Here is a 25960-nt window from a genome sequence, read left to right on the forward strand (position 1 = left end):
CAGATGGAAGTCCGCGTCGGACGCGGCTTGGAAAGATGGTGCTGTGTGTCCTTGCAGCTCCTGCTTTGATCGTGAAGGGTGAGGGCTGATGTCGAGAGAAGGTTTGGGGAAGAAGCGAGGAGCCGGGGTTTTTCGAACGCGAGCGTGGAATTAATGGAGTGGCAGGCAGTTGCCCATACAAAGTGAAATGTGAGGCAGAAGTGAATCAAAAGTCAAGTCAAGACAATGATTGCCGGTCCAATCGGCCACACCTCGCCAAAGGGCGGCTGCAAATTGATGAATCAAAGACAGACCAGGCGGCGCCCTTCCCTTAGCTGCGGGCTGTTGCAGAATCGACTGGCCCTCGGCAGGTTATACGTGATACCCGATCTCTTCGAGTCGACGCAAGAGCGAGCGTAGTGCAAGATATGCGCGCCGTGGATATGTGTCAAAGTGATGCAGCTGGCGATGCTGTGCGTATGCGCCTTGTACCGCCTTCAGGGGTGACGACAGGCGGGGCCAAGACTGGAGGCCGCAACTGTGGTGATTGCGAGCCGTCTTTGGGTTCGAGATATTCCGGGTATTCACTGCGCACTTCTGTCGCAGATCGAGTGTGGCTCAAGGAGTCGAGGTTGAGGTTGATCGCGTTTGACGCGATACGGAAAGTTGAGGTAGGTACTTCTGGGGGTACCTCGCGTATAAGTGAATGGAAGGAGCCAACAAGCAACTTCCTAGGAGTTTCACCGCAAGGACAGAAGGAGCGACGGCACCAGAAATGACGAGGAAGTCGCAATGGAGTAGCTTCAGACCAACAAGGAGCCAAGTCGAAGATAATACAAGCTGCACGACTTTGTATCAAACACACAACGAGACAAGAGCAACTCGAGTTGCCACGGCCCTCGCCAGAAGGGATCGAGGGAGACTTTTATCGCGTCTCCCAGGGGCCGGCCAGAGTGAGACCGAGCGCAGTTCCTCCCTCTAAGACATCCCGGACCCTGGGTCACAGCAGCCAAAAAAGCAAAGCCAGCAGCAGCAAAAAGCAAGCAAATCGGATAGCCTCCTCGACCGTCTCCACGGCCTGCGCGCTGGTGCAGCAAGCCACACCACTCGCGCCCGTGATTCATGACAAGATGAAGCTGAGAAGCCGCAGCCAAGAGCCACTTCGGACGCAGGGCAGAAACAATATGTGCAGATTAGCGCCGCGGGTCACGGACGTCGACCGGGATGTCTCTCCACGGCGCGGGATGCTTGAGGGTCCTGGTCCTCGAGATGGCCGAGATGGTGGAGGATGTGCCCTGGCATGGCAACTTTGAGGGGAGGCGGCATTGCCTTCACCCTTCACCCCCAAACCCCTCCAGCCCTTTGAATCCGTTGGTGCGGAGCAGGTGAGACATGTGGAAGCGTCCAGGCTGAGACTTTTGTGACCAAAGCGCCACTGAATTTTAACAGGACCTCAGACCCGAGGTATGCATCACACAGCCGTCTTGTCCAAGACAGTACGACAGGAGGAGAGAGACAAGGCCTGCGGGCTATGGAGTATCAGTACCTGAACCCCCTCGAATATTCGATTCTGCGCGCCATATAACGGAGTACGTACAAAGCAACAGGGCGAAAGCCGTCTTTGACGGGTGATCTGCGCTCTAGGACTCATGCCTCTCCTATGACCGATCGTCTCCCGTCCCGATTCCCAGCATCTTGGCTCGGCTAATGTGACGACACCTGCGTCTTACTGCAAACAGCCTCTATCCGCTTCACACCGACATAAAGGCCTGCCTCTAACAGACCGCTATGCTCTGGTACGAGTACTTCGTACAAGCGCCCCCAGGAACACAGAAAGAGACACTTTGGCGGGCTCTGCTCAGATCTATCATCCTTCTCCACTCATCCAGATCAGGTTGGTGGTTTGTTTCGATTAACAAGGACGGAATCGAGGGGCACTGGGACGAATGACTGGGAGCTTCAGTCCACGGCCCCACTACCCTTATGCAGGCTTCTTTCTAACATGCCAGTCCGGCGATCTACTAATTCAGATCATAGCTCACATCTCACATCCGCCCTCGAGCATTCGCCCCTTCCACTGTGTACCAGCAGTACTTGGCAACCACTCGGCGACTGGACTGACGAAATATGATACGAGTGCTCTCTCAGGGCTTGACGTGCATGGTGCCATGCAGTACCCCGTAGAACACCACCACGGCTATCATTCGGGGGCAGATCTGACAGGACCACACCTCTCCAAGGACACAATTGCGAGCGTTGGCCTGACGGGAAGCTTCGTGCCGCCAGAGCATACCATCTTGTTTGGTCCCAGGTACTGAAATGATGCGACCAACCGCTGTGGACAAAGACCGCAGCCGTTGCGCAGAATCTAGGCGCGGGGGGCAGCGCTCCATCGCTAACCACTTCTTCACAGGGGTTGGGGCCATACGCATACGTGGTACGCATTTCCTGCCTTTGCCCCGTCTTTGTTTTGCCTCCTCCCTTGGGATGGGGTTGCACAGTCGCTCTTCAAATCGTCTCCACACGCAAGATGCCCGTTGCATGGTTGGCAAACTGACTCGCTTTCTGTGTTCACAGACGGTCCGGGATATGGCCCAGGTTCATGAGCGGCTAAATCGTACTCTCGCCCTGCTTATGACCAGATACCGAGGCACCAAGCGAGCCAAACGGATGCCATCTGCCATCACTACCGTGAAGCTCTCTATGCAAAAGCTCTTTCAGAGGCGTTTTCGATATGTGATACGACTCCTTACATGCGCATACACTAGAACATGAGGGGTTATTGGAAAAAGCAAGTAGGTAAAAGGGAGGTAGGAGGGAGAAGGAGAAGAGAAAAAAAAAAACCTACAACTATACCCACTCCAGGAAAAAGCAAATGCAGCAGCACTATTACCAATGACGCGCGAGCTGTCATTTTGCCTCTGGGCTGTTGTATGAGTGCTACTCGACTAGGACTCAACGAGCTGGGTAGCTCACCGAACTGCACGTCGCCTGCATATTGGAGCGGTCATATCAGGTACTGACAGGCATGTGCGGAGTACGAAGCAACCACTTGTCCCACCAATAAAGCCACAGCTGCGCGAGTCCCTCGTCGTGCGAGGCATCGCCACTGCGTTATTGGTTTTGGCTTCTCGATGTAACTATCATCCCGGTAATCGACGGCCGAAATACGCAATGGCCCGCATCAGAGCGCCTCCAAGATGCCAATGTGGCTTACAGCCGTCTTGACCGGTCGATGCTTGGTGTAGCGACCATGGTAACACGAACAGGTGCTTGTAATACAGCTCACCGTTCTCCATTCGGCCAATCGCCATCGTGTGAGCATGGAGGACGACTTACATTTTCAGTACAAAGCAGTAAGCACCTCTCGAAAAGATATCGATTCTCCCTTTGAGTGCGAGATGGGCAAAGAGTGCTTGCTCCCTCTTCTCCAGATCTGTCTCACTACCTACCACCAGCACTGCCCTGCCCCTTTCGGCTGCCCCTTGTTGATGCATACATTACAGCACGCTGAATTGGCATCTTTGGCGTTTGCAAAGAGATTCATTTCGTTTGTTGGAATAAGGTCACGGGGGTTGCCTCGGGATGGCTATGCACTCTATTCAGCTCTTCTCTAGGATGGGATGATTGTGGACTTCTGATGCAGCAAGCCCCGGGAGATGCAAAGACTGCAGCAATCTCTCTGGTAGCTGGCCAGGGTCTTATCCAAAGAAATCTCGAGTAAGTCGATAGCTGAACCGAGCATCCAATCAACTCTTGATGTGCCATGATTCACGAGGACAGATTTGATGACCCCCTTGCATGCGGCTGCGGCTCGTAGTAGTCCAAGATCCCGTGCATATGACCGCCCAATCGCGGACCTGCGTCACCAAGATTGCAAGGCCATTGAACATTGTCGGCTTCGCCATCAGCCATGAGCTTTATCATCAAGCCGTGTTTGCAAGTCTTGGAGGCAGCCAGCAAGCACAACATGGTAGGTTTAGGTAGGAATTATACTGTATCTGAGTGCGAGTAGTAGTCTTACTGCAACTAGTTGTCACCAAATGTGCCTGTCTCTGCTATTGCTAGCTTTATCACTTTTGTTGCTATTACTGTTGTTTCTGCTACCATTTGTTTATAGAATGCAATTCCTCCCAGTCCGTGCTTCTGACCTACTTAGTGATATAGGGAGCTCAACTTCAAGTCCGACTGTGTCAGACAAAGAGAAAGTCCTCCGTTTCGCCTCTTGGAAGCTCAGTCAGACTGTCGCGGTCATCCAACTCGCCTATTCAGGTGCGCAGAATATATCATGGGCCTCTTCACATGGCTTGTCAAAGCAGCTGCAAGAGAAGCAAGTTGCCTAGCAACTCAAGCACTTGACACTCCGCTGCTCCAAGCGTCTTTATAAGTGCCATACAGTGTTGTTTACAAGCTGCTGAATCCGACCACCTACATGCCCCGTCAGTCTATCTATCCACCCCCAATGGCAAGGCAACCAGTCAATGACAACTTCTGATACGTTCGTTCTCATCTATTTTGGGAATGCAATCCATCAGACCTTGACTATCTACTGCTTTCTTTCAAGGCCATACCGCATTTTTGATGCTTGCTGCGTCCTGCAGCCAACAAGATGGTTTTTGCTCAGGCATAAGCGCAGCATAAGATCCTAGCTCGAGGGGGGCACTGGGGGTTCCGGTGCGCCAGGCCCAGGCGGATGGAGGCTGGGTAGTCAGCTGCAAAGCAAGCTGAGCAAAGCCATGATGAGCAGCCCTTCGTTTCCGGAATGCTCAAGCGAGGTTTGTTTCCCTTTGATGTCCGATGCAAGATCGCCGGCTTGCATGAATGGCGCTACGCGGGTGTATGTATGCGCTGGCAGCTTGATGCTTGCAGCCGTTTGCAAACATCATCTGACTGACGATCTGCAATAGCCCTGAGTTTGACCTGTAAGAAGTCGTGGACGAGTAAAACTTGACGGTGATGAGAGCGGAATTGCCTGAAAGTTACGTCTGATCTTATCTACAAGTCTGTGCTCATCGATTTCCTGGCATCCTTGAGTCCTCGGCCCGGTCTACACTCTGGCATTCCCCTACTCCTGGCCATGCGTCACTGAGCTACTGCCCGTTCTGGCCGATATCGTGGCAAATTGTAACTCAGAGCCTCGCCGCATCTGCCTCTCCATCAACCTCGCCAAAGAGCGCCATGAAAGCGGAATGAACTTCGTCCGTCAAATCGCTCGCCTGCAGACTCCGTCCCTTTTTCAGAAAGGCCAGCCGTGAGCACTCCTGGAAGTTGAGATACCATATGTTAGCAATGGTACAGCCAGCTTGTTAAAGTTTGAAGTCTCCGTTCGAGTTGGAGAGACTCACCCTCGTCACTGCACTTCCTCCAAACGCAGCCAAGCCCATCATCTCATCGGCATCAAGAGCTGGCTGCTCGCGATCCTTCCACAGCCCATCGAGATAAGCCTTGCGCCAGCCCAAAAAGGTCGCCACCGTTCCTGTCAAGGTATCGCCCTGTCCGCCGCTTCGCTTCTTCCCTCCCTCGAGATCGCTCACCAGGGTGACTTTGCCGTTGGAGATGAAGTCCTTGTAGCCCTTTTGAATGATGGTCACGCCGCCCAGTTCCTTGGCTAGCGTCTCTACCTTGCCCGTCTCGCTGCTCTGCTGGCCGACGTCGATCTTGAGCGCATCACAGAGTCGCTTGAATTCGACCACGTTGGGGGTCAGAACCGCGTACTTGTAGCCTCTTACCACATCCGGATCGTTCTGGACAAGCTGGAGAGCGTCGGCATCGAGGACCACGGGCATTTCGGAGTCTCTGGCGGCCCTGATGACGCGGCTCACGGTTGCTTGCATGAGGGGATCACGGCCGAGCCCCGGACCTACAACAAGAACGTGTAGCCTCCCCAGCATGTCGATGATCCTGTTGGCCACATGGTCGGGGTCCGAATCCGAGTCCTTGCCTTCTGCTGACGATTGTTTCTGCGGAGGCGACTGGCGCATGAGCGGGTGTACCATGAGGTTAGGTGAATACGTCTTGATGACTGCCGCAGCAGCGGGAGTGCAAATGACGTGTGACTGAAAGGGCCTTGTGTCAATTTTATATCTCTATACCTCAAGAAGAGTTCCGATCAATTGAAGCTGAGGATTCTGGGGGCAGAGGAGTCGTTCTGGGCTCACCATGTCGCATCCCAATCTTGCACTGGCCATGGCCGAGAAATATGGCGCTCCTGTGTAGTCCTCGCTACCACCGATGACACCAACTCGGCCAAGCTGACCTATATGTGCATGAAGATGAGTTCTCGTCAGTCTTTTCAACTCTGGCACTGCACGTTTTCCATTATATGGTGAAACGGCGAAATTGCCTGGCAGCTGCATACCCTTATGGAATGTGTCCAGCATGGGCGGAATCATCCGCCTGACCTTGCCCAGCACGTTCTTTGTTGTGGCAGACATGTTGGGAGTGTCTCTGTCGGCAGACATTATCAGAGATGATTGGGCTTTGCAAGGTTCGATCCTGAAGCTGTAAAGGTGTTGCCAATGTGCGGTCCTCCTCTCTATGATACAGTGTTTTGGTTGTCAGTAAAGTGGAAAATGAGACGGATCCAGGGTAGGTAAGTGAGGGGAATGGAGCTGGCGCGCTGCAATTGCCGTACCTCCGAGATCCGTATGAAATCAGTACCGATGATGACAGAGTCAATGTTTCATTATTCTTTTTAAAAATGATCGTATGATGAATGACAGAAGCGGTTTGAGAGAGATGGAACAGTGGAGTTTGTCATGTCACGTTTTCTAGTCGAGCAGCAACGAAAGATGCGTCTCGTTGATGACATCATCGCTAGCTCAGGTAGACCCAGAGTGAATAACCGAGAGAACAAGACAGAACAATGATGCTGCTGCTGCTGCTGCTTATGATAGATAAGATATTCTACTCTCTGCTACTCTCTGCTACATGTATATATTCTCGGTATCAGGATTCTTGAAGATCATATATACATGAGTAGCTGAAAAAAGGCCTTGACTGCACGTCGAGTCTGTAACTCTGTATGTATCAGCTTGGGATGCAAGATACCCTGGCGCGCCATAGACCGCTTGCTGTAGGCAATATATGCATACCTACCAAAGACCATCCGTTACTGCTACTAGAAGATATTACCACCTATAAAGAAATGCATTTGATTGCGGACTGAAATACAGGACCAAAGACCAAGGAAAGGTTAGGCCACGGTTAGGAAGAATTTGAGCTTGTGAAATAGACTGGAACGAGCAACTAGGTAAAAAGTAGCAAAGTTGTTAATATAAAGAGAAACTAACTACCTATGGACCATGATTGAGGAGGAATCTGCATCGCCATGGCCCCCATAAACAGCCCCCCTATAAGGTGCTTCCAAAAATTAGGCTTGTGGCTCTGGAAGATGCATGTCCTGTGATTCCTTTGCTTGTAGACGAATTCGCTAGCCCATAGCCATAACGTCAAATAACGAAAGAAGCACCTTGAAACAACATCATATTCTAAGCCGCTCTGGTCCATAGCATGAGTCCTCCTTGGGATGCCTTTTGATGAGGACCCGTGACCCAGGAACGCATGCATATTTCCCTCCCTTCATACTGTCATAAGAAATCGCACCGGCCCACGGCCATAACATAAAAGGAAGGAAAAGGAAAAGCCTCATCTCAATGCTGGTTAGGCCGCAGCCTCAGTCCTTCATATTCTTTTTGGTCTCCTCCAAATACTTCCCTGCCAGCTTTTTCAAATCCTTAAGCCACTCCTCAGGGCCCGGGCTTAATGCAGCCATATCTTGTAAGACATTCTTCCAGCGAATGGCCAACAGGTCTTCAGTCCTGACGTCCTCCCTCTTCATGCCCCTTAACACATCAAGTGCCGCGGGCCAGCAACAGTGTGCCCCCTCTGGAATCTTAGTAAACAGGGCCAGCAACTCGTCAAAAACTGCCCCGTCCACATTCCCTGCCGGACTCGTCCACTGCCTTGCCTTTGGGCCCTTGCTAGGAGGATTTCCCTACACCTGTCGGGGAGCCATCTCAACAGCTGCATTGGTATCCTCCAGGGCCGCGATTGGGCGTGACGTAGAAATACTCCAGGCCGTGGGGACCGCTCGCAACAAGTCGTCTTCTGTAATCGGCAGCATCCCATGCGGTGTCAAGAACCAATTCTTATTTATCCTCATATCGGCAATGCCTGTTGCATGCACATAGCTTGCTACCTTATCGTAGTGGACTCGCGCCTGGTGCATATAGGTTCGGTACTTTGCGGGTGGAAGCTCGTCTTCGAGATGTAGGATGCTTTGGCGCTGAATAGGGATGGGCGGAGGACCACTGGGAGCAGAACCTCCAAGGAATCCCCAACAACCTCTTGCGCCTGTCACCGTGGACCATAATGGGGCCATCTTGAGATCTGATTTATTGGCATGCTTCTGCGAGCTTTGGAGGGGGCCCGACACTAGGAGGAGGTGCTTCAGGGAACGCGGCTTGAAGGCCAACCTCGTCTTATACCCCTCGAGCATATCATGTGGGTGCGCGTAGGAATCAAGGCCCATGAGTTTGATATCTGGCAGCCCAGTCAGCGCAAGGGCTATCTTGGAAGGCTTCTCGTGCCCGTGAAGGTTGTGTAGGTGGGGACCTTTAGATCCAGGCATGCAGCATGGGAATATGCGGACCCTCTCACTCGAATCTACCCCTGGGATAGTTGTGCCCACTTGCAGCATGAGATTTTTGACTTTCTCCTCATCCAGGCTGTAGGTACTGGTGCCGAGCTGCTGTTCAATAAAGTCTGTAAAGTAAGCCCTTTGCGTCCATCGGAAAGGATGGGGATGCTCGGCCAGAGACATATATTCTAGTCCACCTGAGCCAGTGAGGGTAGTTGAGAATCATGTCTCCCAGGCGGACGTTGGGGACGGCTGGAGTGGGCTGGCTTGGTTTTGACTTTGCGAATTTCTCGAGCTCCAGATCTTTTGTACCTTGGATGTCCATCCACAAGTGTGTGGCCAGGATCATCTGATTGATGGGCAGCAGTTCACGCCAGGCCCCTCGTGGCGAATCTCTTGAGCTCTATTATGAGCTCTGGTGGATAGGTCAACAGCCCACAAAGAGGCGCCGAGTACACATACCCAGAGGGCTCGTCCGCGTCCCGGTACAGCACAGTGGCGTCAGGGACCAAATCGAGGACTTTTGGATTCTGCGGGCCCGCGGGCTTCATCTGGCTTCTCGAGCACCCCATCCATCTCGTGTTCTTGACCAAGGTGTTGGGCCGGCTGGACTTGCAGGAGCTCATCATTTCTGGCCTCTATCACGCCGCCATGGTTCGTGCCACCCTCTGTGACAGCATCGCCCACGGTGGCGTTGATCTTCTCCATCTGGCTTGGCGGTCGCTGGGGTCCCCCTTCTCGAGGCGGTGCCTGATCGTACCAATCTGGCTGGAGTTCTACTCTGCTAGGGCATCTTGTTTATGTCCAGTGGCGCACCGTTATCGACGTGGGAGAGACTTGAGCCCATCAGTTAGGGTAGAAAGGAGGAGGAAGTCTTTATCCACGTCTTCCTCGCAGGCACGTCCCCTGTCACGATGTGTCAGTGGATGTAGTATAATAAGACGTGGTGGGAGTCAATACTTACCAGTTGCCCTTGGCAGAGCCGTCCTTCTTGGTCTTCTTGGGATCGCTGTCAACAAAGCCGCTGTTGGGCGAGCCTTGGGGAAGTATTAGGAGCGAATGGTTTGTAAAGTCAAGTTTCTTCAGCCAGAAAGAAGAAAAGTTGCCGGCCGTGAGTGAATGAATATGGCCATGTGTGGGTTGGAGAAGAAGGGTCCGTGCTTACCGATGTGCTCCAAAAGTTCACGGGGAGGATGATTACCATTCTCAGGACAGACTTCCAGTGAAATCGCACTGAAAGGATGTCCTATTCCCAAAGAATCTCTCCGCCATCTTGCTCATCCTCTACCCCGAGGCTGGAAGTGGGCATAGTTATCCTCGACGTGAGGATAAAGTAAGAAGATCCACATATTCTCACGCTGCCTGCCTGGCTCCAAGGGTCCGCATGTACACAACATTGTTGGAAACCAAAGGCCTTCAGAGCTCCTACAGGACAGACTGGAGTGGCTTCTCCTTGAAAAGGGACATGACACCGGCCCTACATAGTAGAAAACGCGTCTGGCAAAGCTGGATCCAACTCTCTAGCCTTACATACATGTACCTGACGTATCATTACGCATTGCCCGTCCCATCTCAAACCATTCACAGCAATTCTCCATGCAAATGACAAAACGTTGCGCCTATGATATAGAGCACGCGTCTAGGAAAGCGAGAACCAACTCCCGCCGTGCATTTAAGAAAGTTTCATGACTCACTGACAGCCCTAATTCACTGAGAACACGACAAGTTTCGGGTCTACTGATGTCAAGGCAGTCTATGCGGGCTTGAGCTCGCTAATGCTTGGACCAGTATTCGCCCATGCATACCCATGCTTAACCCGAATGATTTCGTAGAGATACGCATCCTTTTGAGTAATTTGCCAGGTACTTGAAAACATGACAAATCTCAGGCTGAATGAAGAGGTACATACATATAAATCACACATTACCTACCTCCCATTACTTGAATCACTTGCCAGATGTCTTTCTCGCCTAGATTAACAGAACAAAGGGAATTAAGGACATCCATTGAGTAATGTGCTCGTATTTTACATGTGGTAGAATGACTGGCGCGTCTTCCTTTTTAGCCATGGCTTTCTCATTCGGCAAAGCCATCGCTTTTCATCCTCCTTCTTCCAGCTCTAGAAAACGACCAACAATATATTGGTATAGACAGTAGCACCCCCCAACAGTGGCCTTTCTATTTTGCTTGTTGAGCGCTTCAGCTTATTAACCGCTTAGCTGAGGAAGCTCTTGACAAAGCTGACGGTGACGTCCTTGAGTCTGGCCTCGAGGTCCTTGCTCAGAGCACCCTCCTTGTCGATGGTGGCCAGCAGGTCGGCCTCGTTGGTCTTGAGGTGGGCAAGGAAGTCGGCCTCCCACTTGAGGATCTGGTTGACAGGGATAGCGTCGAGGTGACCGTTGATACCAGCATAGATGAGAGGAACCATCTCGTTGACGGCCATGGGCGAGTACTGCTTCTGCTTGAGAAGCTCGGTCAACTGTAATAAAGGTTGATTAGCAATCTTGCCGTCTCTCAAATGGGAGGGAAAACAAGGACGGAAATAGGAAGTGAGAAATGCGCCAGGGACAACTTACGCGTTCACCACGAGCCAGGGTCTGCTTGGTAGAAGCATCAAGATCGGAACCGAACTGGGCGAAAGCGGCAACCTCACGGTACTGGGCCAAGAAGAGCTTCAGGGAACCAGCGACCTGCTTCATGGCCTTGAGCTGAGCAGCGGAGCCGACACGAGAGACGGACAGACCGACGTTGATGGCAGGTCGGACACCCTTGTAGAACAGCTCGGATTCCAGGAAGATCTGACCGTCGGTAATGGAAATGACGTTGGTGGGAATGTAGGCAGACACGTCACCACCCTGGGTCTCGATGATGGGCAGGGCAGTCACGGAACCACCACCGTGCTTGTCGTTGAGCTTGGCGGCACGCTCCAGCAGACGCGAGTGCAGGTAGAAGACGTCACCGGGGTAAGCCTCACGTCCAGGGGGACGACGCAGCAGCAGGGACATCTGACGGTAGGCAACGGCCTGCTTGGACAGATCGTCGTAGACGATCAGGGCGTGCTTCCCAGAATGCATGAAGCTCTCAGCAATGGCCGTGCCAGTGAAAGGAGCAATGTACTGCAGAGGAGCAGCTTCGGAGGCGGTGGCACTGTTGAAGATGTTAGTACAGAATCAAAGATTCAAGTGAGAACGGGGAGACATTCGCCACGACCACCGAGTATTGGAGAGCATTGTTCTCCTCGAGAGTCTTGACGAGCTGAGCGACAGTGGATCGCTTCTGGCCGACGGCGACGTAGACGCAGTAGAGCTTCTTGGTCTCGTCATTGGAGCTGTTCCATCGCTTCTGGTTGAGGATGGTGTCGAGAGCGACGGCAGTCTTGCCAGTCTGACGGTCACCGATGATCAACTCACGCTGACCACGGCCGATGGGAACCATGGCGTCGACGGACTTGAGACCGGTCTGGACGGGCTGGTTGACAGACTTGCGGGGCAGGATACCGGGGGCCTTGAGCTGAGCACGGCGTCTCTCCTTGGTGTTGAGGGGACCCTTGCCGTCAATGGGGTTGCCGAGAGCATCGACAACACGGCCGAGCAGCTCAGGGCCGACGGGGACGTCGACCTTGATAAGGAGTTAGCATGACTGGTGCTGGAGTATAAGCTGGCGGCAGATTTTGGGATATCACTCACAATCTGACCAGTACGCTTGACGGTCTCGCCTTCCTTGACCAGACGATCGGAACCGAACAGCACGACACCGACCTGGCCGGCCTCGAGGTTCATGCACATGCCCTTGACGCCGGAAGCGAACCTAGATAGCGTTAGATGCAAGGCTCCCACATGGGAAACAGAGAGATATTGACATACTCGACAAGCTCCTCGGCCTGGACATTGGCCATACCGTGGACACGGGCGATACCATCACTAGACGCTCATAGTTAGAAAAGACACTTTGGCCAAAGTAACCATCAGGCAAATGGAAGCGTGCAGAGAAACAGCTTGTCCCTTGACATTCCCGGTTCGCATGCATCCCGAGGCTGACAAGGATTGCATCCGGCGTTGCGGCTTCAAAAGCAAAGGTGGCCCTCCACATACCCAACAGACAGGACACGGCCAGTCTCAGCAAGGTTGGTCTCCTCCTGAACACCACGGATTCGCTGCTCGAGGATGGAAGAAACCTCGGTGGGAGAGGCCTTGGCGTCGGCAGCGTAGGTTCGGACGGCGTTGATGGCAACCGGTGCGGCATTTCGAGTCTATATTGGCGTTGAGAGAAGAAGCCATGTTAGCCGGGAGGCCAATAAAAGCCGTATGGAGCACCGCCCGCGGACGAGGCTGGGAAAAAGCTCAAAAAGTTTTGCTCTGCGCCTCGAGGAGCTCGATGCAAAGCTCAATTGAGCTCCAAGAATCCCGAGATGCAGACGCCTGTGCATGGCTGTCATGACCCCCCCTCCACAAGATCCATGTGCCGGGGTTCAATTTTTTTCGCCTTGTTTCCCCAGCGGTCGTTTTCGGGCGTGCGGGAAAGACACTCACCACGGAGACTCGGCCAGCAGCGACGGCGCCAACAGCGCGAGAGGACTGTCGGAGGGCGTTGCGGAACATCTTGAGGGCGAAATACGAAGGCCTCAGCAACGAGGGGAGCAATTGCAGCGGGCGTGCAATTGGGGGGTGGAGGAGTTGAGAGGAGTTTGTTGATGCTTGCTGCCTTTTGCAGGAAGAGCAAAATGGAGATTTTCGGGAGGAGGGCGGATGGAGAGAGCAGAGTCTGTGAGCACCAAGGGTGGGGGCTCGGGTTGCCTCGCGGGCCAATCACGGCCACTTGCGCGGTTTTGCTGGGAGGGAAGCCGACGCCGCCTTAACAATTTTCCTGGGCTCGACGAGGCTAACGCGGAATGGAGAGAGACTGAGCGAGAGAGAGCGAGCGCTTTTTCTTGCTCTTGCCTTGCGCTTGCTTCTTCCGACCGGTCTCCAATTTCTTGGTGCCTGCGTTTTGTGCCTGATTGCAAAGGCATGAACATTGGCCATCGCGATCGTGAAAGGCAGGTGCAGCTGCTTCGGCGGTACGTACCAAAATGGAGATGACGTGAAGGACTGACTGCACCCAAGATGCTGTTACCATTGGAAATCGTGCACAAGAATCAATTGGTTATTCTGACTACCTTATGGATCCTCCCATTCAAGTACAATATCGAGAACACAGATAGTGAATTGATATGGTTTCCTCGAATTAAGAATTGTATCAAGGCTATCTCGACACAGGTGATGCCGAAGACTCCGACATGAAACCAGCTGCGCATGAAATCCAGCAGTAGCTTGATGGTGCAACAAAAATACAGTAATACGGAGTTGAGGACGAATACTGCCTGAGCTGTGAGAAAACGATGCATCGCCGTGCGGACTGAAAATGCATGTGGCGTGCCGTAACTTGCGGAAACTGAAGTATCATTCATTTGGTATGATCAACGCAACTTACTAACGAGCCATCACCAATGCCGAAAAACTACAAAACAACAGAGAATCGACACACAATCCTCATCAAGCAAGCAAGCTTTGCCAAAGGCATAATGGTGCCATCACATTGCAGGGGGCAATATACGTGAAGCCGGCATAGCGCCGGTCGGTCTCTCAGGCCGTTGCTCGACTCAAAAAAATTTGGTACGAGCTGATGTAAAAATCAAGCGGAAGAATACATGACCATATGATCCTTTTGTTACCCCCCAATGTTCGCCGTGCCCATTTCCATGACAAGAAATAAGAGAGAGAAAAAAAAAGTTGATTTGGTTTTCGATTGGATATTATCCGTTTATCGGACAATGCCATCGAAGCGGCTCTTGAACCACCGGACGGTCTCGTCGCGCTTGATGCGGTGGGAGGCACCGATCCGGCTCTTCATGCGGCGGCGGCGGGTGACGCGCTCACCAGGGCGGGTCATGCAGCAGTAGAAGTCCATGCCGTAGATACCGATGGAAGGGTCGTACTTGATACCGAGATCGATGTGCTCGCTGATACCGAAGCCGAAGTTGCCAGTCTCGGAGAAGTTGCGCTTGCGGAGCTCGTACTCCTTGACCTTGAGGCCACGCTCGAGGATCTCCTCAGCCTGGTTGATAATGTTGTCAGCACATGTTGTCTGAATTCAAGGGTTTTTCAACGTCGGGTATCGAACTTACCTTGGGGCCACGGACGGTGACGTGGACAGCAATCTTTTCGTTACGACGGATACCGAAGGTTCGGACGGTGTAACGGGCCTTGCCTGTGAAAATGGTTAATGTCTTGTTCCCTTTTACAACTTTTGGATCAAAAAATGTTCAAGACGTACTGTAGACGGGGGTTTGACCGGACAGCTGCTCAAGCACCTTGGCGGCACGGGTGAGTCTGTCACCAGATTCACCGACGGAGATGTTCAGAACGAGCTTCTGAATCTTGAGCTCCCGCATGGGGTTGCTAGCCTTCTCGGATGCCATTGCTGCGGTCGTTGGGCGGCGATGTCTTGCTGCTTGCGTCGGTGGTGGGCGAAAGGGCGAGGTTGAAGCAGCGTCAGACGATTTTGTGATGGGCGGGAAATTTTCGAGGGTTTCTCTGCCCTCAAGCGAGAGCCCAGAAAAGCGGGGTTTGGACTTCCCCGTGCGGACTAGCGCATGCAGCGCATCGCCGCTAGAATTGGAGCTCCTCGCGCTAGCCTTAGTAATCAGCCTCCGCTGAGATTGATGCCGGTGCTTTGGAGACTCTAATCATCTCTTGTTTGACGTCCTGTGGTATCTTCACGGTAAGCCGGACGCATTGAATGGTCAAATTCACAGCTTTATTGTATGATTTACTAAGTAATTGGTATTGTTCCGTTTGGCGTATCTTCTGCCTTGTTGTGGACGCACACTGGCGACAAGCAGGTAGGGGTCGTTTCCATCGTCTCATAGCGTATCCTCGTGATATAAAGAACAAGAAAGCAAAATAAAGGGGGGAAAGAGGGAAATAAAAGGAAGGGAAAAAGCGCACTCAACCAAAGAGTCCTCGCCAAACATAAAAAATCGATCCGTCCGTATACACATTTTCCACCCTTCCATCGCTAGAACTCCCTCCAGTTGGGCGTTGCTGGAGCCATCACCATCAGCCAGTCACATGGCTAAATACCTTTGCGGCCAGCTGGCTCAGCAGCCTCGCCTTATCGTCTTGAGGAAGTTCCTATGTATACATTAGCTTCCAGGGAAATCTGAAGTAACCGAGTCAGTCTCAGAATAATGATAGTCTGAGAGGCGTCGCAGCGATATCACACGTAGCCTGTGGGCTTACCTGGAAGACCTCGTACACGCTCTTCCCCTTGGTATCCCTGATGGCCCCCAGACGATTACCGGCCACCGCTCCCGCAAGCAGCCCGGGCACGTTGCCCACGATGAAGCCCAGCGCGCCGCCACTGACTGCACCGACCATGCCCCACATGGTTGAGGTGCCCGGCTGCTGGTTCGGCGTCCCGTCCGCAGCGAATCCCTCGTCTCGCATCATCTCCTCAAAGGCATCGCTGAACTGGGCATTTTCCGCCTCCTCACGGCCGGCCCCGTTCGCAAAGTGATCCCATGCCCACGAGTAGAAGCTCTGTCCCGAGGTGTCCTCTGCGTCTGCGAAGGGGTCGGAGGCCGTTGGCCGGCGGTACGACGTTCGCTGAATGTCGTACTCTGCTCGCCTGGTGGGATCGGAGAGGGTGTAGTAGGCGTCGTTGACGAGCTGGAAGCGTCGAGTCCTCTGCTCTCGCTCGGGTGAGTTGTTGGCAACTCGATCGGGGTGCGTCTTCAGGGCAGCTCTGGGAAAGACACGGTGGTCAGCCGGGAGTAAGAGCAGCGGCCATCAGCACGAAAGAATGCTTACCGTTTATACGCATCTCGAATCTGAGCGGCAGAGGCTTTCTCTGAAACCTCGAGGATTGCGTCTGCGTGGCGTATGCATGTGTGAGTGCATGTCCACCTCCAGTTTCCGGGGTTGATGGCGGGGAGAGATGGACTCACAGTAATCCGGGGGCGTGTTTCTTGTCATCGTGTGCTGATGTCTTGTGTGAATGTAGGGAGAAACGATATGGATCAACAAGGACAACCAGCTACCGTCTCATCACTGATATGTAAGGGGATCTTCGGATAATGTGGCTAGAGAATTGAGTCGGTAAAATATGTAGGTGCCTGACGCAGGTTCAGTCTTGCGACCCTGCAAGCCCAGCGCCGCCTCTATCCAGTAATGAAGCCGGACACACGTCAACGTCATGTGGCAAGACGCCAATGTGGCTGGTGCCACGTTTGCACATCTGCATGGCCGTCTCCACAGGTGCGAAGGTGCTGCCTTAGCTCAGCAAAAGGACGTGAACCGAGACTAGCAGTGATCGAGCCAAATACCCTACGATGTTGTAATAACTTCAACTTGGTCTTTGTTGGCATCAAGTGTTTTAACTACCTAGTGATATGCTTACCTGTATCTCGCTGTTCAGATGCTCTATCGAGTGTCTAGTAGTTTTATTTTGCACTTGAGTCGCTGTCCTAAAAGCAAACCTAAATTAGAACCCCAAAACCCCAGAAAAAGCAAGTCTCCTCGTAATGTTTTCCAATTTGCCCAAGTTTCCAGTTGTCATCTCCAAACGCCAATTGACCTTGCGATCTGGTATCTGTTCGTGCTTAGTCGCAGCGTGGAAGATCGCGTAGATACTGCTGCGCCCTCGTAATGGCGTCTTGGGCGACCTGCAGCGCGTTTTCCAGCTTGCCGACTTTTTGATAGTATGCGGCCAGCACCCACATGTCTCGGATGACCCGCAGGTTAGAGCTCGTGCCGTGCGCTGCCTCTCGCATGTGGATGGCAGACTTCAGATTCTCCTCAACCTGATCCCAATCCTCTTTGCTCTCAAAGATTCTGGCCAGCATCTTGCGAGCGTATGCATGGAACCGAGCAGCCGAGAGAGGTCCCAATCCGAACTGGTTGGTGTCCAGCAAGTCCAACGCCATCTGCTCCGCCTTTTCCCTGTCGCCCAGATCCATTTGTGTAAACTCCAATATGAGGGCGTCGGCTCTCAGCTTCTCAAGGTTGCTATCAGTCTCCAGAGGCTGTTCTTCATGCTGCACCAGGTTCTCGAGGCCTTCGTACATGAGCTCGCGTTTGTTGGCTAGCCCGTTATTCCGACGTAGTCTCGTCCGGCCGTCCCAGATCAGCTGCTCATATAGCCAAAACTCCTGAGATGTCGACTTCTTGATGTGGTCCGCAAGAAGATCGACATTCCGCAACCATGCCTGCCGCAATAGATAGCAGATGAACTGGCGGCCGTTTTCAGTTTGATAGTCACACACCAAGAGCTGCTGAAGGATGCGGATGAGAGGGTAGCTTTCGGGGAAGCGCCTTCGTGCCAGCACGAGCGCATGCCGTAGGAACATGCCGAGCAGCTGCAGGTGGCCTCGGTCAATCATGTCGTATATCGTGTCAAGCATATGCCAGAGTAGGTCGGGATGTTCCTCGGTGAGAACAAACTCCATGACGTAGAAGCCCTTTCTGGCCGCCATGCCGGCAAGATCGCCTTTGCCATAGGACCAAAGATCGAAAACCAACTCAAAGGTCCGGTACATTGTCCGGCTATCTTGCATAGGCGGCTGATTCGGAGCGGCGAGATATTGGGACATGGGATCGGAGGCAATGCGATACGACTCCAGCTTGACCGAGCTCCAAGACATGACGCCGTTCAGAATGAGTTCCAGATCTGCCAGTGGCCTGAAATTGGGCATTGGCACCAAGTCGAGGCCTGTTGTTGTTGTTGTAGGCAATTCCGTTCTAGTGATCACTTCCACATCATCGTCGGCACCTTGCTGTGCCGCCTCGGTTGAAGAAGAAGAAGTGGAAGTAGTAGAAGGAGAGGCGGTAGTAGAGGAGTCCGAGGCAGCCTTGGCTACATCAGATGCTTTTCTGTAGGATCGTTTTCTGATGTTCCACTTCTTGAATCTCTTCTTGTACATTTGCTCGCTTTTGCGTGGGTAAGTAGCACACTAAGTTAGTTCCCATGTTTCAACTGATGATGTTGGCCTACCGCCTCGCATGGCACCACCTCCCACTTTGTCGGGCAGCGGCACCAGTATGAATGCTCAACTATGCCAAAGCAAAATAGTAGGTAGCTGTATCGAGGCATGCGGAGCGGGCGAGACAAGAGACAGCAAAAACACAGCAGGGCCAAGACTTACGTGGCGGCAAATCCGTACTTGGTCTCCATGATGGCCATGATCTCATTCAACTTGCGGTTGTCGCCAATGTAGAGCGCGTGGATGAGGCCCCTCCGGGCGTCCCACTCCTGCTCCGTATGCTCCTTGACGCTCGGCCTCTCGACGACCGGCGGCGAGTTGCCCGGCAGGCGAGGGGCCAGCACCGGCAGACGGGGCCTGGCGGGATACATGATTTCTGGCGGGAGACTGGCCAGGTGAGGCGGTCACTGCTATGTTGCCCAATGCGAATCGTCGTCGGTACTCTCTGGCAGAGAAGACATTGTCAGCCGCATGGCCATGGTGAATGGGCTGTTGATGAGAGATCGGAAGAAGGTTTCTTCTGCAAAAGTCGAGCGAGGCTGCAAAGAGGTTAAGCCGCCTGTGACTGCGGTTAGTCGGTACCTCGCTACTTCCTGTCAGGAACACACTCCGGCGCTTCGTACAGGTACCTCGGCAACAAGCCGAAGTGCAGTGGCTTTGGATCGGAGTCGCGCATCTGATTGGCGGTAAAAGTTCCCTGCAGGCGACTTCGACCGTTTGGAGACGTCGGATTGGCTGCACGTCACGTGAAGCAGTAAGTCACTCGACGAAGCTTAAACCAAAGAGTTGGACGGAGATTTTCAGATTGACTGATGCAGGTACGACTTTGGGTTGGGACTTTCTTATCGTGGGCAATGTACCAACTCTTGAGAAGTCAAGTACAGGGCAAGATGAGATTAGGTACTTGAAAAGCTTTATGAATGCAGGTCTGAAGAGGGCAAGCAGTATTCTTTTTCTATTCAGGGTCCCGGCAAGATCATGTAAGAGGACCCCAAAGCGTCTCACTCAACCTTGGCTTGATCTCTACCAGAGTATCAAGATGAACCTTCTTATTCCGAGAATTCCGTACTCAGGTACCTCGCCTATCAGCCAATGGGAATACTTATCTGATTTCCTCAATACAAAATCTACCTACATTTAATTGCCAAGAGTCCAGACACTCGAAGCAAGTCGACCAATGGCTGTTGCTGCTCCTCGACTAATCGAGACAAGTCTCGGGGCGATCCGTTGCCCCAATTAGAAGGATTCCATCTTCAGCCAACCTTATCACGACGACAATTCATGCCTAATGCCGGCATTTTCCTTGCCTCAAGGCCATAAGGTTGAGTAAGTAGCTGACATCTCTTGCTGCATCGCATCTCCGTGATGACGAGAGAGTTAGACGTAAAGTCACTTGTGTTACACCAGGCAGACGACGGACTCTTCATGTCTTCATATGTATGTTCTCCTGAAGAGTCGTCGCATGTCATGATGCTTCGATGCTTCTGTGCATTGCAATTCACTATCCCTCTTCTGCATTAGTGGCCTGCTCTTATTCACGTCTGCTGGCATCCCTGGTATCGGTGGGCTCATACTGTATAACGACACATATGATATATAGGTAGTATGATCCTTACACGGCCTTTCTTCTCAACACATATAATCCCAAAAACACACAATGGAGGGTAATCACCATTACCGCCGTACCGGAGTCCCAGGCTCCGTCAGCAGTACGACCACGGCGTAAGCGTACGCAGACAGCTAAGGCGGGCGTTTGGAATGCAATCCCTGCAGGCCTCTGCAGATACCCGATCCTCTGATAACGAAAAATCAAGCGCCTTGGACGACTAGAGAAGGTCGTTTGAGTGAGACCTTTCTTGATACAAGCAGCTGCTGCAAAACAGGGCACCGGTTTTTCACTTCCACATTGAGTAGCCTAACAAGCTGCAGAAATTGGCAAGGCCTGAACAATATAGCAATCCTTTCTCCGTGGCATCATCTCATATTGTCGTGCATTTATCCGGTCGAATATGCAGGGCGGTCAGAGGGCAGAGAATATATATAGCACAGGCAAGGCGGCAGCTGCTGTCCTTGATCTTCTGCAGTCCTACAATCGACTTCATAACATCATGGTCATGATGCCCCAAAGGATTCAGCCGGCTCTTCTGCTCTCTAAGTTGGCAGTCAATGCAGCATTAACCTCAACATCGCCCATACTAGCTGTCCCGAGCCAGGCTTGGGCTTCGCTCAACGCCAGCGTTGCCCTGGGGAGACGCCACTACTTACAGAGTCCTTGCCAGGGCCTGTCACTTGAGCAGTACGGTATCTTCAGGACCCACGCATCAAGACAAGTCGAAGGGAAAGAAGAGGGTCAAGAGAGAAGTGGATGATGACGCAGAAGACAAGTGGACATCGGACAGCAACACGACGGCCACATCAGACAATAGGCCAGCGGCTACTGCGTCGCAGAGCTTCTGGAAGAGGGTCAAGTCTTCCCACAGACTGGACGAGGGCGTTTCCAGTACATCCTCGAAGAAGAACACGGGTGAAGCGGCCCAGAGTACGGGACAGGCCAAGACAACGTCCACTGGCAAGCCAGAAGGGACTGAGCCCTCGGGATACGTCTATTCGGCCCCCCTTTGTGGGCTGCTCACTTACCCCCCACGGCTTATTTCAGCTCTCCAGGACTTTGCCTCGAAGTTTCCCTCCGACTTACTCCCTATAAACCAGATGATTCTGGCCACACACCTGTGGATGGATATCCGAAACTCACCAAAATTCGCCTCAAGACAGTCCACTGATCCCATCCCCGACATCCCCCTGGCCTGTATGATCCTCTATTACGGCCACTGGCTGAGGTGGACACACGAGATGCAGCTGGCCGAGCATCCTCATCCTTTCCCATGGGTGGAGAAGGCTTGTGCCACAGACCTCAAGGCGATGCGCTTCGACACTGGCGATGACGATCTGGACCAAGAGGAAATCCAAGCCCTGATGGCTCTGGTGTCGGCGGCCGTTCCAGGAGTGCACATGCTCGACAGGGTCCGCATATCCCCATGCTGCATGCCCGAGGCTGGTAATTGCGGCCACGAGCTCAAGCCCTCGAAAATATCGCTCGCGCTCAGTGGGGTGCCAGATATCCATCTCATGGGTCTTCGGACATACGATCACGCAAATGGCCGGATCGGGGACAACAAGTTCACGTCAGTCTCGTGGCCACAGTTCCTGGACTACCTCCTCTATCATCCGCCCATATACAAGTACCCGTTTGCGCCGCACCATAGGCTTGAGGCTTGCAGATTCATGCCCCAGACATGGGGTACAGTTACAGGTGCGAAAGGTTGCTGGGGATTTGCTGTAAAGCCTCTTCCCGATGTGCCTACCGAGCCCATTGATGGAAGCGAGAAACTGGTGCAGCTAAAAGCCCTGCTTTCACCCGACGACTACAAACTTTACATACACCAGTCACGAATCCATCATGAAAAGACACTGAACTACATTCGTGATACAGGCCCATGCGCTTTTACAACCAACGCAAACGGCTGGTTGAGGCCCTCAGGAATGCCGCCACTGACGAGGGCTGACTTGACGAGACCGGCACCAGTGGCCTTGACTTTGGGATTGCCCCCTCTACCCCTGGCCCGGAATGTCATCAACCCTAACGAAACGGCTGGAGCTACGATTGGACAGGTGGCCCAGTCTGAAGAAGACCCGGACATGCGACAATGGAAGAGTCCAGCGGGCAAGGTGGACTCGGAAGCCTTTGACGAGTTACTGGCGCTCTGGACCGCCATCCCGCAGGGATGCCACTTCGCCTGGTACAGGGGCCTTGAACTGTTGAAGGGTTCGACGAGGGAGGGCGTGACCACGGAAGACTTGCTGTTATTCATGAACCAACTCATGGAACGGGTACGGCGAGACACAGGCTTCATTGCCGACATCATGAGCAAAGCCCTAGAAGGGTCCGTCCCTGGTGGCGAGGAATGATCCCACAAGCTGCCCAAGGCCTTGGCAAGATGCCTTGGAATTGCGGTCGAGAAGCAAGCCGAGAATTCCACCGACATTTGGAACACCACGTGTATACCTCTTGCAGAAGGCCGGCGTGAGGAAGCGATCCTTGATATTTCAGAGCTGCTGGACAATCTCCAAAGACTCCAACGCATGGTATCCGCAGAGACCTCTGCACACATCAGAGATCGGAAGGTCAAGCAGATAATGTGTCTGTGGAAGATGGTCAAGAAGGCCATGGGTGAACTGGGAGCTGAAGGAGACAAGTGGCTGGTGGACTGGAAAAAGCTGGCGGCCCAGTATGGCGAGGTGCAAAGGGAGTCGAAGAAGGACTGAGGCTATGGCACAGACAGGGCTGGAAGGGGATCTTACACGTTTCTCATTTCTTTTTCCTTTCTCGATTGCTATTCGCAATGGGTTGCGCCTTTATAATCAAGGACGGAATGTGAGAGGAAGGCTGCCTTTGTGGGCTGAATGCCCGTAGGAACTTACATATGCTGCCGCCTCATGGGTCGAGGCAAAACATCACTCTATTCCAGCCCATAGTTATTAGTCTCCTATTTCCTACATCACCCACTTAGCTACTCGTCGACTGTTTCTTTGATCAATTGCTTTTTCTCTATCAGCTGCATGCCCCTAACTGAATGGACGGCAGAAAGTCTTGCGAGTGAAATGTTCGCAGTTTTCAAACTCTTTGCGATTCAAAACTCAGTAAAACTCCTTGACTAAACCATCACACAAGTTCCACAACCTCTCCCCTGAACCTCTCTTCTCAATGCCCTCGGCCACCTTCGGTATCATCTCCCCAATCTTGCCCCAAGGAATGAGATAACACCCGTTACGCTCAGCCACTTCACTTCCAAAACCCGCTTGTAACTCAGTCAACGCCCCGAACCGAACCGGATACGACAAGGACCCCTGAACCTTTTTCAGGATGCCTGGCGCATGGCGGGTGAGATCTGTCCTGATGGCGCCTGGATTGAACGACACGCTCACGAGCTGCGGGTACCTCTTGGCCATTTCGGAGGCGAGTATGGCGTTTGCCCACTTACTCTGGACATACCGCTGAACACGCCCATTCAGGCCCGAAAATTGAGGCGACTTCAGCTCCCAGTCATCCCACAGAATGCCGTCGTCACCAGGGGGATCAGGAAATTCGACAGAAGCCGCCCAGCAAGTGCGCACAGAGCCCGTAGCAACCGCGGTGTCATTATTCTTTGCCGTTTGGAGGAGAATTGGGGTTAGAAAGTGTTGCAGGAGAAACGGTCCCAGGACGTTTGTCGCAAAGCTCAGCTCGTGACCTTGTTTGCTGACGCTGCCTTCCGGAGGGGCCATGACGCCCGCATTGTGCCAGATGACGTCCAGACGGGTTTCTGCTGAGAGAAACGCCTCTGCTACGGGTTTTATGGTCTGCAGGTCGGATAGATCTAGATAAAGGGACTTGATAGCTTCGTCGCCGCCGTCGGCAGTGCGACGCTTCATGTCGCCTGGGGGATCTGAGTTGGTGATGGTGTTGATGGCATCTTTGCCGGCAGAGTCAGATCGTCCGAGGATGTAGACGCGGGAGGCATTGGCGTGAAACAGGGCTGTTGCTGCTGCTCGGCCAATCCCGCCAGTGCCACCTGTTACAATAAAGACCTGTTTGTTGTGTAAGTGAGAATCAATGGAGAGCAGGCGCCTCGTCTTTGGAGAGACGTATGAGAGGGGATGATGAACATACCCGCCCGTGTAAGTCGGGCAAGTCTTTCTCAGTCTTTGCAGGCGCCCCAGGCCAATATTGTCGAATATATTTTGACATACTCGATTTGTTTCAAAGGCAAAAAATTTCCGACGTTGAATGACATGTAACGATGGGCATATTGGGGGAAACGGTTTGTCATATGCAGTGAGAAGTGAGCGAGTGAGTTATGCATAAGCAAATCTTACTCCGCGTTTCTCAACACCCACAGTGCGGAATATCCGCTTACGAGCAACCATCAATGATATAAGGCGACGTATTTGCATGTGACAGAATGTTATTTACATAGAGTAGATGGCTGGCGTTACGTTTCTTGAAATGCTGTGATAGGAAGCAAATGGTGATTGCTTTTGCGATACTTGGGGGACTAGACCAAGAAGACAGTAACAGAGGATAGTAAAATCAGTAGGCACAGAGTGCCCGTACGTGCCACCACGTATATGTTAAGCGTAGAGATTGTCTGTCGAGAGCCTGCTAGAATTCCAGGTTGATATACTGACCTCTTGATACTCTTGCCCTAGACGATTTCTCAAACAAGGATCCGTTGTCAATGACAAAGCTACGTAGATCTACGTGTAAGAGGCACCATGGAGAGCACCCGCATCTATTCCTCTAGATTAAGAAAGCTGGAATGCTAGACTATGCAAATGACCGCGACTGAGATCACTGGAGAAGCAGCCCTGGTTAGGAATCAAGACAAAGACAGAGGCTTGAAACTTGTAGAGTGAAACGGAACAAATGACCAGGTTATCAGTAGCTACGTTGAAGAAACCGAGTATGCGCCGCGATCAAGTCTCAGTCTTTCTTCAACTTGTTTGTCTGCTTTCTAATTCATCCAATCAAGTGAAGAAATCAACATACAATAAATTCATTTCTCTCTAAGACGTTGGTTTAGCCACGCCACGCTCGGCATGTTTCAGTGTCAACGCCTGTATCAGTTCACGAAATAGTCATCATCTCATAGCGTAAAGACCCGGATCAGCCATCAGCTTTGCCTTTTCATTAATCAAGATGTCTATTTGTCAATGTTTGACATGGGATCAAAACGTCTTGATACTTCCTTAGCCAGCTTTGTTGTCAGGACCATCTGGGATTCTGAAGTCATAAGGAACAGCGTTGTCTTATTGCATGGTGGAGTCTCTCTTGATAATGATGAAGCTATGTACACTACCTACCTCAGCTGTGATGTCATGGATGTCTTGTCGACTGTGGTTCATATACCTATGGTACCGTCACGTCGCCTGACAGTTTTCCAATCCTTTAGCCACTCCTCAGACTCTAGGCATAATGCAGCCATATCCTATGAGATATTCTTAGCGAATGGCCATCCGATCAGTCATTCTTTTTTAGATTGCCGGAGGCCAGGAGTCTATGCCCTGGCAAGCTTAAATATATCCTAGTAGTTCAGAGACATTTAAGACTATAGTCTTAAGGTTGCTCGTTGCCAGAGGAGCGCACTGGGTATTCCAAATCTGAGGACTAAGGTACCTTTAGGCACCTTCCAGGTTGACAATTGGGATTCCAATGGCCCTAGCCAGGGCTAGAGGTAGGTTATAAGACAGCTGGAGCTGTCCATCTGGAATTAAGCCTTGCT

The 25960-nt window shown here is 52.4% G+C and overlaps 8 protein-coding genes across 8 annotated transcripts; 1 reads left to right on the forward strand and 7 right to left on the reverse strand.

Annotated features, from left to right (window-relative positions):
* Positions 1–4993: 4993 nt before the first annotated feature.
* Positions 4994–6416, reverse strand: TRIREDRAFT_45675 (uncharacterized protein; the record flags this gene model as incomplete). Its single annotated transcript, XM_006962510.1, has 4 exons — positions 4994–5240; positions 5325–6035; positions 6138–6235; positions 6338–6416. 4 exons carry the CDS (start codon positions 6411–6413, stop codon positions 5109–5111), a joined length of 1017 nt encoding a protein of 338 aa, XP_006962572.1. The 3' UTR covers positions 4994–5108.
* Positions 6417–7654: 1238 nt separating this feature from the next.
* On the reverse strand, positions 7655–8803 carry TRIREDRAFT_104551 (uncharacterized protein; the record flags this gene model as incomplete). Its single annotated transcript, XM_006962950.1, has 2 exons — positions 7655–7948; positions 7982–8803. 2 exons carry the CDS (start codon positions 8801–8803, stop codon positions 7655–7657), a joined length of 1116 nt encoding a protein of 371 aa, XP_006963012.1.
* Positions 8804–10597: 1794 nt separating this feature from the next.
* Positions 10598–13300, reverse strand: atp1 (ATP synthase alpha chain mitochondrial precursor). Its single transcript, XM_006962465.1, has 7 exons — positions 13150–13300; positions 12712–12869; positions 12484–12540; positions 12307–12427; positions 11823–12238; positions 11197–11767; positions 10598–11099 (listed from the first exon to the last, which is right to left on the reverse strand). The coding sequence occupies exons 1-7, from the start codon at positions 13216–13218 to the stop codon at positions 10836–10838; spliced, it is 1656 nt and encodes a 551-aa protein (XP_006962527.1). The 5' UTR covers positions 13219–13300; the 3' UTR covers positions 10598–10835.
* An 869-nt stretch (positions 13301–14169) lies between these two features.
* On the reverse strand, positions 14170–15089 carry rpl11 (60S ribosomal protein L11, L5 family). Its single transcript, XM_006962951.1, has 3 exons — positions 14933–15089; positions 14784–14866; positions 14170–14713 (listed from the first exon to the last, which is right to left on the reverse strand). Exons 1-3 carry the CDS (start codon positions 15075–15077, stop codon positions 14420–14422), a joined length of 522 nt encoding a protein of 173 aa, XP_006963013.1. The 5' UTR covers positions 15078–15089; the 3' UTR covers positions 14170–14419.
* Positions 15090–15465: 376 nt separating this feature from the next.
* TRIREDRAFT_75566 (uncharacterized protein) lies at positions 15466–16745 on the reverse strand. Its single transcript, XM_006962952.1, has 4 exons — positions 16608–16745; positions 16471–16531; positions 15901–16405; positions 15466–15792 (listed from the first exon to the last, which is right to left on the reverse strand). The coding sequence occupies exons 1-4, from the start codon at positions 16633–16635 to the stop codon at positions 15718–15720; spliced, it is 669 nt and encodes a 222-aa protein (XP_006963014.1). The 5' UTR covers positions 16636–16745; the 3' UTR covers positions 15466–15717.
* A 516-nt stretch (positions 16746–17261) lies between these two features.
* On the reverse strand, positions 17262–19012 carry TRIREDRAFT_56610 (uncharacterized protein; the record flags this gene model as incomplete). Its single annotated transcript, XM_006962953.1, has 2 exons — positions 17262–18588; positions 18804–19012. The coding sequence occupies 2 exons, from the start codon at positions 19010–19012 to the stop codon at positions 17262–17264; spliced, it is 1536 nt and encodes a 511-aa protein (XP_006963015.1).
* A 1737-nt stretch (positions 19013–20749) lies between these two features.
* Positions 20750–22964, forward strand: TRIREDRAFT_104556 (uncharacterized protein; the record flags this gene model as incomplete). The annotated part of the gene is made up of 3 exons (XM_006962725.1): positions 20750–20909; positions 20953–22582; positions 22772–22964. 3 exons carry the CDS (start codon positions 20750–20752, stop codon positions 22962–22964), a joined length of 1983 nt encoding a protein of 660 aa, XP_006962787.1.
* A 372-nt stretch (positions 22965–23336) lies between these two features.
* On the reverse strand, positions 23337–24426 carry TRIREDRAFT_104557 (uncharacterized protein; the record flags this gene model as incomplete). The annotated part of the gene is made up of 2 exons (XM_006962954.1): positions 23337–24266; positions 24349–24426. 2 exons carry the CDS (start codon positions 24424–24426, stop codon positions 23337–23339), a joined length of 1008 nt encoding a protein of 335 aa, XP_006963016.1.
* Positions 24427–25960: the final 1534 nt, after the last annotated feature.

This window comes from Trichoderma reesei (genome assembly GCF_000167675.1).
Source record: "Trichoderma reesei QM6a unplaced genomic scaffold TRIREscaffold_3, whole genome shotgun sequence".
Classification (NCBI taxonomy): Eukaryota; Fungi; Ascomycota; class Sordariomycetes; order Hypocreales; family Hypocreaceae; genus Trichoderma; species Trichoderma reesei.

Coding starts and splice junctions, on each gene's coding strand:
- atp1 (XM_006962465.1), bottom strand. CDS start 13,218: ATGTTCCGCAACGCCCTCCGACAGTCCTCTCGCGCTGTTGGCGCCGTC. Junction 12,541..12,711: donor GGCCGTGTCCTGTCTGTTGG/GTATGTGGAGGG, acceptor ATGAGCGTCTAG/TGATGGTATCGCCCGTGTCC. Junction 11,768..11,822: donor CAATACTCGGTGGTCGTGGC/GAATGTCTCCCC, acceptor CATCTTCAACAG/TGCCACCGCCTCCGAAGCTG.
- TRIREDRAFT_75566 (XM_006962952.1), bottom strand. CDS start 16,635: ATGACAAGAAACACGCCCCCGGATTACT. Junction 16,406..16,470: donor ATTCGAGATGCGTATAAACG/GTAAGCATTCTT, acceptor TGTCTTTCCCAG/AGCTGCCCTGAAGACGCACC. Junction 15,793..15,900: donor GCGTGTACGAGGTCTTCCAG/GTAAGCCCACAG, acceptor ATGTATACATAG/GAACTTCCTCAAGACGATAA.
- rpl11 (XM_006962951.1), bottom strand. CDS start 15,077: ATGGCATCCGAGAAGGCTAGCAACCCCATGCGGGAGCTCAAGATTCAG. Junction 14,867..14,932: donor CGGTCAAACCCCCGTCTACA/GTACGTCTTGAA, acceptor CCATTTTCACAG/GCAAGGCCCGTTACACCGTC. Junction 14,714..14,783: donor TCACCGTCCGTGGCCCCAAG/GTAAGTTCGATA, acceptor ATTATCAACCAG/GCTGAGGAGATCCTCGAGCG.